Source organism: Sesamum indicum, linkage group LG4, assembly GCF_026168435.1.
Source record: "Sesamum indicum cultivar Baizhima isolate 11 linkage group LG4, ASM2616843v1, whole genome shotgun sequence".
In the NCBI taxonomy this organism is placed as follows: domain Eukaryota; kingdom Viridiplantae; phylum Streptophyta; class Magnoliopsida; order Lamiales; family Pedaliaceae; genus Sesamum; species Sesamum indicum.
In genome coordinates, this window is record NC_142660.1 from 10,678,411 (window position 1) to 10,690,295 (window position 11,885).

General features: G+C 39.3%; 1 protein-coding gene across 1 annotated transcript; it reads left to right on the forward strand.

Annotated features, from left to right (window-relative positions):
- The first annotated feature begins 1,923 nt into the window (after positions 1-1,923).
- Positions 1,924-4,681, forward strand: LOC105160183 (uncharacterized). The gene is made up of 3 exons (XM_088880085.1): positions 1,924-3,207; positions 3,256-3,393; positions 4,073-4,681. Exons 1-3 carry the CDS (start codon positions 1,924-1,926, stop codon positions 4,679-4,681), a joined length of 2,031 nt encoding a protein of 676 aa, XP_088736211.1.
- Positions 4,682-11,885: the final 7,204 nt, after the last annotated feature.

Genomic DNA, 11,885 nt, shown 5'->3' on the forward strand with positions numbered 1-11,885 from the left:
TTTGTTTTATTGGGATAATTATATATACTTCTGATCTATGCTCTATTATACAAATTATTCATGTATTTCGAAAAATTATACATACACTCATGATTTGTAAAAAATGGCAACGTTATTTACGTAAATTAGTACTGTTTTTTGCAAAATTATACATACACTCCCAAAAATACCAACAATATTACACAAACTAATCTTGCTTCTGACTATTAGAGAATATTTCTATAATTAAACAAAAACATGAGCAATTTGTGTAATAATCATAAATCAAGAATGTAACTATAATTATCCTTTGCATGGGAGCCTACGTTCCCTTTGCGTGAGGGTTTCTTCCCGTTCTTTCTAGGTTTGTAGCAGGTGAACGTCCACCAGCTTCTCGTCTCGGTGAGGTTTGGTCATTCCACTTCAACTGATCAAATGTTTTACTACGATTAATCTGATTTCCGTCACATGATGGTACCCGTTTGTTTAGGATTCGGGTAGGTCGTTTTAGGTTAGGGTTTGTCTTCTTGCTCTTTTTCCAATCTTGGCTGGCTTTGTTTTTGTTGGTAGTTCTTTTTTCTTTTTGTGTTTTCATATAAAATTCATACTTCTTAGTTTTCTCTTATTTGTTTTTGATTTTGTTTATTCGTGTGTCTTTTTATTTTTTTGGTACTAGTTTTTGTTCTGTTTGCTGGGTTTTTTCAGGATTTCTCCCCTTGCGCTTGGCGGACTGAGGATGTTAATTCAAGATTGAGCTGGTTGCCCTCCCTGTATCCAGCCTACTCTACGTATCACTGATATTGGGGGGATGGAACCAAATGCTAACAGATTGAAATAGGTCCTTCAATTGCGCGAAGGGGAGGTGGATGAACTGGTTAACCTAGATGGCCTTTGGCAAGCGGAATCAGTTGATTATCATCTTTGTTTAGTAGGTCAACTCCTGTCTAGAAGGACGATCAATTTTGAGGGTCTATGTGCATGGATTCGAAGCACGATTATGCCGGTAAAAGGGATGGAAATTAAACAACTCCCTATGGACCATTTTCTTTTCCGATTTAATCACGTGATAGATAAGGATCGAGCTCTCAAAAGCTGTCCGTGTAGCTTTGAAAAGAATGTTCTACTCTTGAGTGGCATCGGCAAGGACAAGAAACCCATGCAAGTTGGTCATAGTTGGTGCAAGTTCCACATTATTGCCGTTGAGTAGAATGAATCTTGGGATTCTTACTTTTATCGGGAATAAAATCGGGAGATTTAGAGATATGGAGATGGACTCAACAGGAACAGCGTGGGGGGCAACAATGAGAATCAAGGTAGCCATCAATATCACCCTCATGTTAACTCGGGCTCTTAAATTAAAAACGACTACGGGGGAGGGGCATCTGGTGACCTTCACGTACGAGAGGCTACCCAATTTTTTCTATTTATGCGGGTGCCTGTAAAATTGCATGGAAGATCCTGCTCCATGTCTGAAGTTCTACTGCAGAAGAATCAGCTCGAAGACTACCTGGGAGTGCTTCTAATACAGAGAGGAATAAACGTTTTCGGCAGCAACACGTTTTGATTAGTCATTGACAACTTTGTTAGCTAAGCTGTTAAAGTTGCTATTTCTTCATTCTCGCATTTACGCTTTTATAAGTTAGAATAGCAGTTAGTTGTTTGTTAGTTATTTTCTCTTCTATATATTTGTAATCTTCTTCCCTCTTGAGATATGCGAAATACAGAGCTGTAAGCCAGCATAATTCTTGAAAGAAATTTCCTTCTTCTTCTCTTTAATTCAATCTGTGCTCATATTCATGGCATCTACCACCGTTTCCGCTATTAATTTTACATGGTATCAGAGCCATCATTGATGGTCTCTGATTCCTTTCTTTCATTCTGAAAACCAAGAAATATCAAAACCGCCAATTTTTGAAATCTTTTCTTGTCTGTCCGCCATGGAAGATGATACAAAGGCTCTCAAGTTGCAGCCTAACGACAATCCAGGCAAGCCTGGTTACTACTCTCCTAGATGGGAAAAATTTCCTTTCTTGGAGTCGTGCAGTAAAACTGGGATTAAAGTCCAAGAGGAAGCTAAACTTCATCAGTGAAGACTCAAAGAAACCAGAAGAAAACTCCAAAGAAATGGAGGAATGGGAAACAACAGACTCGATGGTAACTTCTTGGATTCTAAACTCAATTTCAAGAAACATCGTGGAAAGCTTTATGTACACAAATACATCAAGAGAACTCTGGATCAAACTCGAAAGTAGATCCGGACAGAGTAACGGGCCGATGGAATACAGACTGAAAAAGGAACTGGGAGCACTTACACAGGGATCACTATTTGTTTCTGATTATTTTTCAAATTTGAAGAAGTTATGGGATGAGATATCATCCATAACATATACTCCAAAGTGTACCTGTGGAGCGGCAAAAGAAAATGCAGATATTGAAAGCCATGATCAGACAATTCAATTCTTGATGGGATTGGATAGCTGCTATGATCATGAAAAAAATCAAATACTGATGATGGATCCCGTACCTGGAGTTAGCAAGGCTTATGCGATGATTCTCAGGGTGGAGAGACAAAATGAAGAAACAAATACTTCTCGGAACATGGCACTGCAAGCATCCAAGAGACCTGACTTTCAAAGAAATTTTCAGAAGAAAAGAAACCTTCATGACAAGAAGCTGCAGGTTTGCAAACATTGTGGAAAGTCAGGCCATCTTAAGGAGGTCTTTTTTGAAATATATGGGTACCCCGAATGGTACAAGACACTTATTGAACAGAAGAAAGAAAACACAGCCACTGCAAACAAAGCAGCTGCGGCTATTGATCTGAAAACCAACCAAACAGGTACTGTAGATGGCAAAGCAATTTCTGAAATGTTGAGGATGGAATTTCACAAGTTTCTTGGAGAGCTGAAACCACAAACACAGACAAAATGTGATGAAGACAGATACAACTTTTCAGGTAAAACTACTGGTCCAGACACTTTTAATAACAAAAGCTTTAATACTTGGATTATTGATAGTGGATCCACATCCCATATGTGCAACAATGAACATATGTTTGTCAATGAGAGAACCAATTTAACCAATGTGTATGTTCACTTAGCAGATGGGACTGAACATCTTGTTAAGAAAACCGGAGACATAAAACTTAACAACAAGATCACTTTGAAAGATACTTTATACGTTCCTGATTTAGAATTTAACTTGCTTTCTGTTGGCAAGCTTTGTAAAGTTTTTCCCATTAAAATTAAATTTCTTGAATCTTGTTGTATTGTGCAGGACCACAAGACTAAAGAAATCATTGCAGTGGCCTGTTTAGTAGGGAAACTTTATATTTTGAATCCTCAGTCGTTTGACAAGAGAACCATAGAACAGACTTTGCACAAATGTAATGAGATTGGACTTCATGCCTCACATGTATCTACTGAAATATGGCATCAAAGACTAGGACATCTGTCCCATAATGTACTTTCTCATATTAGATTGCCAAAACATAATAAAGATCATGATTTTACATGTGAAATTTGCCCACAAGCTAAACAACAAAGATTGCCATTTCCTGCTAGCACCTCTGTTTCTAAGCATGTTTTTGAACTTGTTCATATTGATTTATGGGGTCCTTATAATGAGTATACTATCTCTAAATGTTCCTATGTGCTCACCATAGTTGATGACTATTCTAGATGTACTTGGACATATCTCTTAAATCAAAAATCTCAGGCCTTAGATCTATTAAAAACTTTTCATAAAATGATTATCACACAGTTTAAATTGCAGAATAAAAAAGGTTAGGAGTGATAATGGGTCTGAATTCATGGGGGAAAATTGTCAAAACTTCTTTAGAAATGAAGGAATCATTCATCAAACAACATGTACCTACACCCCTCAACAAAATGGGATTGTAGAAAGAAAACATAAACACCTCTTGCAAGTAGTTAGATGCCTTATGTTTCATGCCAACCTACCAAAAATGTTTTGGGCCGAAGCTATCTTAACCTCCACTTACTTAATAAATAGAACACCTACTCCTTTGCTAAACTGGAAAACTCCCTATGAAATTCTCTTTGATAAACCTGTGGATTACTCTTTTCTTAAGGTTTTTGGATGCATGTGTTTTGCCACTAATAATGTCCCTCATAAATCCAAATTTGATGTTAGAGCCACTAAATGCATTTTCTTAGGATATGCTCCTAATACAAAAGGCTATAAAGCATATGATTTGAACAAAGAATGTATGATTATTTCTAGAGATGTTGTTTTTTATGAAAATGTATTCCCTTTTTCTAACAAACTTAATGATCCTGTAACCTGCTCCCTACCCAATATTTCACCTGAAGATGATTTCCATGATACAGAGGTCCTTGATGAACCTGAGACTGAAATAGAGAATGATATTACAGACCATGAAAATCAGGATAATAGCACAATTCTTAGAAGATCAACTAGACAGATTTCCCAACCTGTTAGGTTCCAAGATTATATTTGTTCTCATACAGAATCTGATTTTGATATGCCTTGCATTATACAATCTTCTCACATACATAAGTGCCTTCATGCATCTGCTGAAAATCCTGTAGAACCTAAAAGCTTCAAAGAGGCTGTTCAAAAGAAAGAATGGAAAGTTACCATGGAAAATGAAATAAAAGCTCTTGAAGAAAACAAAACCTGGGATATTACTAAACTGCCTATGGATTTACAAACTTAACCTAAAACAAGATGGGAAAATAGATAGATATAAGGCTGGATTAGTTGCAAAAGGTTACAACCAAATAGAAGGTGTAGATTACTTAGAAAGTTTCTCTCCTGTTGCTAAAGCTGTGACTATCAGAATCTTACTTGCTATAGCTGCTAAGCATAACTGGCACTTGCATCAATTAGACATCGATAATGCCTTTTTGCATGGATATTTAGATGAAGAAATCTACATGATTCCTCCTGAAGGATACTCAGTCCCTAAGGACCATGTCTGCAAACTTAAAAGATCTTTGTATGGGCTAAAGCAAGCCTCTAGACAATGGAATCAAGAGTTTACCTTTCAATTACAGAATTATGGCTTCATTTAATCACAATTTGATCATTGTTTATTTACTAAACATACTAACAGTGGGTTGTTTTGTCTCTTAGTTTATGTTGATGATGTCCTACTCTCAGGACCTTGTAAGGACACTATAACAGATATAAAAAGATATCTGCATAACATGTTTACTATAAAAGATATGGGGGAAGCCAGATTCTTTCTCGGATTAGAAATATGTAGGTCAAAGAATGGAATTGTGCTCTCCCAAACCAAATATACAAATGACATCATATCTGATGTGGGAATGACTCAAGCAAAGGCTACAAGCACCCCTCTACCAGCAGGAATAAAATTGAGCAACAGTGAAGAAGAACAAATGCAAAATCCTGAAGCTTACAGAAGATTATTGGGAAGGCTGTTGTATTTGGGCTTCACAAGACCCGACATATGCCATGGGACTCAACAACTAAGTCAATATATGCAGCATCCAAACAAATCACATTGGGATGCTGCATTACACTTAGTTAGATATCTAAAGGGCATTGCTAACAGAGGTCTTTTGTTTAATGCAGATGATGATTATGAGCTGCAAGCCTTTTGTGATGCTGACTGGGCAAGTTGTCAAGACACAAGAAGATCACTCACAGGATATTGCATTTTCATTGGAAAGGCCTTGATCTCCTGGAAAACAAAGAAACAAGCTACAGTCTCTAGATCGTCTGCAGAAGCAGAATATAGGAGTATGGCCAACACAACGTGTGAATTGACTTGGATTTTTAACTTGCTTCGAAATCTTCAGATACATCCACCTACTCCTGTTCCACTTCATTGTGACAATCAAGCTGCCCTCTACATTACAGCTAATCCGGTTTTCCACGAGAGGACAAAACATATAGAAATTGACTGTCACTTAATAAGAGACAATACAAGGAAGGCTTTATATCTCCTGTGCATATTGCTTCAAAATTGCAGCCTGCAGACTTGTTTACAAAAGCTTTACCGGGACCTAGGTTCAGTTACATTGTGTCCAAGTTGGGCCTTGTTAACATCTTACCAAGTCCTACTTGAGGAGGGTGTGTAAAATTGCATGGAAGATCCTGCTCCATGTCTGAAGTTCTACTGCAGAAGAATCAGCTCGAAGACTACCTGGGAGTGCTTCTAATACAGAGAGGAATAAACGTTTTCGGCAGCAACACGTTTTGATTAGTCATTGACAACTTTGTTAGCTAAGCTGTTAAAGTTGCTATTTCTTCATTCTCGCATTTACGCTTTTATAAGTTAGAATAGCAGTTAGTTGTCTGTTAGTTATTTTCTCTTCTATATATTTGTAATCTTCTTCCCTCTTGAGATATGCGAAATACAGAGCTGTAAGCCAGCATAATTCTTGAAAGAAATTTCCTTCTTCTTCTCTTCAATTCAATCTGTGCTCATATTCATGGCATCTACCACCGTTTCCGCTATTAATTTTACAGTGCCTAGGTCGTATCGCGATATATTGCTTGAAGCAATATAATGAAGGCTTTGAAGATCCAGGATTAAACACCCCATACGGTGGTGGCTTCCACTATAGAAGTAGAAGTTTTGGGGGAAACACTTGTTGATTGGCACCCTATTCCCATCTGGAAACGCCCCCAACTAGACTCTATGAAGCATATACGGTTGAAGGAACTCAACCTCAGTCAATAGCAGCTACTCTTACTGTTGACTATTCACCAATTCGTCCAGGAGCGGAATGAAGTTTCAGGGCAAGAAAAACAAACTTAGTGAGATACTTCAAACTGATGAATTGGGACTAATTCCTTCAACAGTAGCATAATTGTTATTCTCGTGACTTACATCGAACAATAGAAATACGAATATTCAATGTGTCACTAGGGTTCTTTTCTTTTGTCTCGTGATATGACGCTTTCTAGCCTAGCCTTTGATTTCGACAGTAAGGGTAAGGGAGATAGGCGGTCAATAGCGGATAGAAAACATTCTATTCCATCCATTACTTTGATGCAGATATATATCATATCCCGAGTTCTTGGGGATCTTACCGAAAAAAAATCTTATACGAGACGAAAGATCTGGTCGAAAATAGAGTTCGGGTGGTAGGAGGTTTCACAAAGCCATTCTATTAGTAAGAAAATGCCTAGCTTTTATGTGGGCACCCACTATTGATGATATAGGTCTTCGTCTACCTTGATTCTATCGCCCGTATTCATATTCGGATGATCTTTCGGAAAAACGAAATAGTAGGCCTATTCTACTCCCTTCTATATTAAGCTTTGTAGAACAAAAGTAGTTGTTTAAAGGGATTCAATGACGGCTCTAGAGACTCATTAGTGCCTTATTCCCTGTTTGTTGCTAAATTAGATTTCGCCCATAAAAGCCCGTATCTGTATTAGTTGGTGGCTTTCACTATAGAACAGGTTAAGTCTCAGCTCATTGGTAAGGTTTCCACTGTGATGGGATGAGAGATTCACACTAGGGTCGTACCCAATTCAGATATATGAAAATGAAGATTAGTCTAGTTTTAGCTCATATAAAAGAGAAATTTTGCTCTCAACTAAACTAGATTATAAAGTATAACCTTTGTTCACTCGTGAGCGTTAATCTTTACATCTCAGAAGTTCTATAGCTTTCTGGCTACAAGTCTCGTATCATTATCATGGTGTGCTAGTCTTGCATATCGGTACGGTAGGCGAATCTCATTCTAGTAAATGAAATGATATTTATGTTTTCTCTGTTTGGTCGAGCTACTGAAGTCCAAAAGTGACAGAGCCCCTTTCTGGTTCCCGGGGAATCACCTTTATCAAAGCCAACCCCAAAAGCTAGTCAGGGAAGTGGGGTTAGCATTAGCACGATTTCACGCAATTCACAGGGTTTAATAAGCAATAGATATTTCACAATCAATTTACTTCAGATCTTGATAAAGCTACTCAGAATCAATTGACAAGAGGTCAACGATTACGTGAATTGCTTAAACAATCTCAATCAGCTCTTCTTGCGGTAGAAGAATAGATAATGAATATTTATGCCGGAACAAATGGTTATCTTGATTTATTAGAAATTGGACAGGTAAGGAAATTTCTTGTTGAATTACGTATGTACTTAAAAACTAATAAACCTCAATTCCAAGAAATCATATCTTCTACTAAGACATTAACTAAGGAAGCAGAAACCATTTTGAAAGAAGCTATTCAGGAACAAATGGACCGGTTTGTACTTCAGGAACAAGCATAAAGAAGCATCCTAAATGGAATGGAACAACGTAGGGATCCATATGTAAATTAGATATGCTCGAATGACCCCTTGAGAATGTATATAACCCTATTTCGGACCGGCTGAGAGCCCTAGCCCTAATGAGAACACATCCGAGGTCAGAAACGAATGTGAGTAGTCAGGGGCAGTCATTGTCAGCTTCTAGTCAAAGAGGATCATCTTGAAAAGGTCCAGAAATCTTTGGGGTATTTAGTACAAGGGTGCAAGAGGGGTCTCCTAAACGGATGCATGCTACCACAGAAGATAGCGAGAGAGTTGCAGAGAGTACCTTTCAAGATCAAAAGGTGTTGTTACCTCCACAACTTGAGGGGAATATGGATGCTGATCTATTAATCAAGATAGTGACAGCAGGTCAGGAACCTCAAAATCCCGAACAGGAAGGGCGAAGAGCGTTCTAGCCTAGTGCCGCAGAGGGTGAAATCCCTCAGCTGATCAGCTCGTAGCAATGGGGACAGCGCATGCTCAGCTGGCACTGATGGAATTCGCCTCATTAATATTCCTCTCAAGTTCTCTGCAAGAGGTGTGGGTAGGAGAGGATCAGCAAGAAGGGGTACGCGTATATGCTCTAAAGCTTCAGTAGATACACAAAAACGAAAGCGAGACATTTCTATCATTGAGCCAGGAGTTGGGCTAGCACATTCCATCAAGAGACGAGTTCATTTGGTAGACGAGAAGTCTGGCCCTTTATTGACAAAGATTGCTAAGCAGTCCCGCCGGGCTCTATGATAATCCTTGGAACTATCAGGGTCTGGAGGCCTTTTGGACAGGTCAGAACCTTGTCGAGCTTGTTAAGCTCCATAGCCCCTGGCTTGGTTTTTCTCTCTAGGACCAAGTCTAAGAAGAGCAAGCACGATAGTTTGAAGGCACATTTGAATTATCATAGGTGGGGATAGATTCACAAGGCAAATCACATAGGCTTATGTTGTTATGGTGAAAAGACATTGAGGTGTGCATTCAATCATATTGTCATAATCATATAGATGCCTCGGTTAAGATAGGTAATGACTCTGAACGATGGCGCTTCACTGGTATTCACAAGCAGCCAGAGGTGTGTAAACGTAAAGAAACTTAGAGGTTGTTAAGGTATCTGAGCCAAATTTCTTCTCGTCCTTGGCTTTGCATCGGAGACTGTAACGAAATTCTCCACCAACGTAAGAAGGAAGGCGTGATGCTCAGTGTCCATTGGCAGATTAACGATTTCAAAAACTGTCTCAGAGAGTGTAGGCTGCAAGATATGGATTTTAGCGGCCACCCATTCACTTGGTGTAATGGAAGGGAGGCTCCGCACACAGTCCGGGCATGGCTTGACCATGCGTGCTGCAGTGCAAGCTGGTCGTTGTTGTTTCCTAGAGCGCAAGTGTAGCATGAGTTATCAACAAGTTTGGATCATTCTGCAGTGTGGGTAGATCTGGAACAACGATTGAACGATGCAGCAAGAGGCAGGAAAAAGCGATTTCGTTTTTTAGGCCATATGGACGAAATCAAATGACTACAAGGAGGTTGTCAAGCTGTGTTGGACGACGTAGCAGCCAACAGGAAAGCAAGCAGAGTTGATCGCTAAATTGAGAGGTTGTCACATGGGGCTATCATGATAGAGGTGTTCGCCAATATTCACAAATAAGGTAAGGAGTTGGATGAGCAGTTACGGGCACTAAAACAGCAGGAAATTACAGCAACAACGCATAGAAAAACGTAGAGTTTGTGAGCGAGCTTAGAGGAGATTTTGATCAAGGAGGAATTACTAAGCAACAGGCTAAAGCGCTATGGTTGGCAGAGGGGAACAAGATTACGGCTTTTTTGCATGCCAAAGCCAATGAAAGGAGATTGAGGAAGGAGGTTAAAATGTTGAGGACTGATCGAGAGGCATTAAATCAGTCGTGCAACGCTATTTCATTGATATTTTCCATTCTACCGACCTCCTGAGTCAGTGATATGTGAAGTAGTGGACTCTATGGAGGTTCGAATGACTAAAGCCATAAATGAGGCACTTATTCGGCCTTTTTCGAAGGAGGAGATCCGCTTAGCATTGAAACAAATGCATCTTCTTAAATTGCTAGGACCCGATGGTATGTCTCCCCTTTTCTTTCAAAAATATTGGCACATTGTGGATCATTACGTCTCTAGTTGCTTTATAAATATTCTGAATGAGTACTTCTTGGACCCGCTGCTTAATTTTACTCATATTGTGATGATCCGTAACTGTCTTAACCCGAAAAACATGTCTCAATTCAGACCGATAAGTCTTTGTAACGTGATTTATAAGTTAATTTTTGAAGTCTAGACTAATCGTATCAAACCATTTCTTGAGTCATTAATCTCGGCATCTCAGTCAGCTTTTGTTCTGGGTCGTTTAATTACTGATAATGTGATTGTTGCCTACGAGATCAATTATTTTTTATCTCATAAAAGACAGGATCAGACTGGCTATGCATCTATTAAGTTTGATGTCAATAAGGCATATGATCGGGTAGAGTGGACTTCTCTTAAGAGGGTACTTCTTAGGATAAGTTTTCATTCGAAATTTGTTGCTTTAATTATGAAGTGTGTCACTACGGTTTCTTTTTCCTTCCTATTAAATCAAGATCAATTTGACTTCCTTCGCCCTGAGCAGGGTATCCGTCAGGGTGATCCGTTGTCTTCGTATCTCTTTTTGTTTTGTGCATAGGCTCTCAGCCACCTGACCGGGCAAGCAGAGATCCGAGGAGCTATTCAAGGTATCAGAGTATGACAAGCACCACAGGTCTCCCACCTCCTCTTTGCTGACCAAACAATGATCATTTGCCAAGCTTCCCCGACAGCCATGCATGAGATTAAACCATATTTTGAGTACTTTTGAAGTAGGGTCTGAACTAAAGATAAACCTAGAAAAATCAGCTCTTGTGTTCAACTGCAACATCTCAGCATCGGCAAGAGAAGAACTAGCAAACATTCTTGAGGTTGTAGTCAAGGAGAAACACGATAAATACCTAGGATTACCCTCGACAGTAGGAAAATTGAAACAGGCAGTTTTTTAAGGATTTAAAGACCGATTCTGGCACAAACTCAATGGATGGGCCACTCAAAAGCTTTCACAAACCGGTCGGGCGATTTTAATCGAATCCATTTTACAAGCACTGCCCTCATATGTGATGACTTGTTTCGAAGTTCCGGAGGGCATTCTCAAGGATCTAGAAAGGATGATGGCTAATTTCTTTTGGCAAGGTGGAGTGGGATCAAAGATTCATTGGGTAGCGTGGGATCAATGATGGCTAATTTTCACCGACTGAAGGAGTTCAATAGCTCGATGCTAGCCAAACAAGCATGGAGGATAGCAATCAACCAAAGGGCATTCTGTACCAAATTTTCTAGCACAAATATTTTCCAAATTTCAATTTTTTTGAAGCAGCGGGTGGCTATCCTCGGTCATTCACCTAGCGCTCCCTTTTCAGTACGAGGGATCTTTTGGTAGCGGGTTTACGGTGGTGCATCGAAAATGGAGAATCGGTTCCAATTGCGGGGGTTCCATGGCTCCCTAGGCCCATCTCGTTTCAAGTAATTTGTAAGCCAAATTTACTTCATGGGTCTACAAAGGTAGTTGCTTTGTTGGAGGAGTCTCGTTGGAATGAAGGCCTACTTAGAGAGAAGA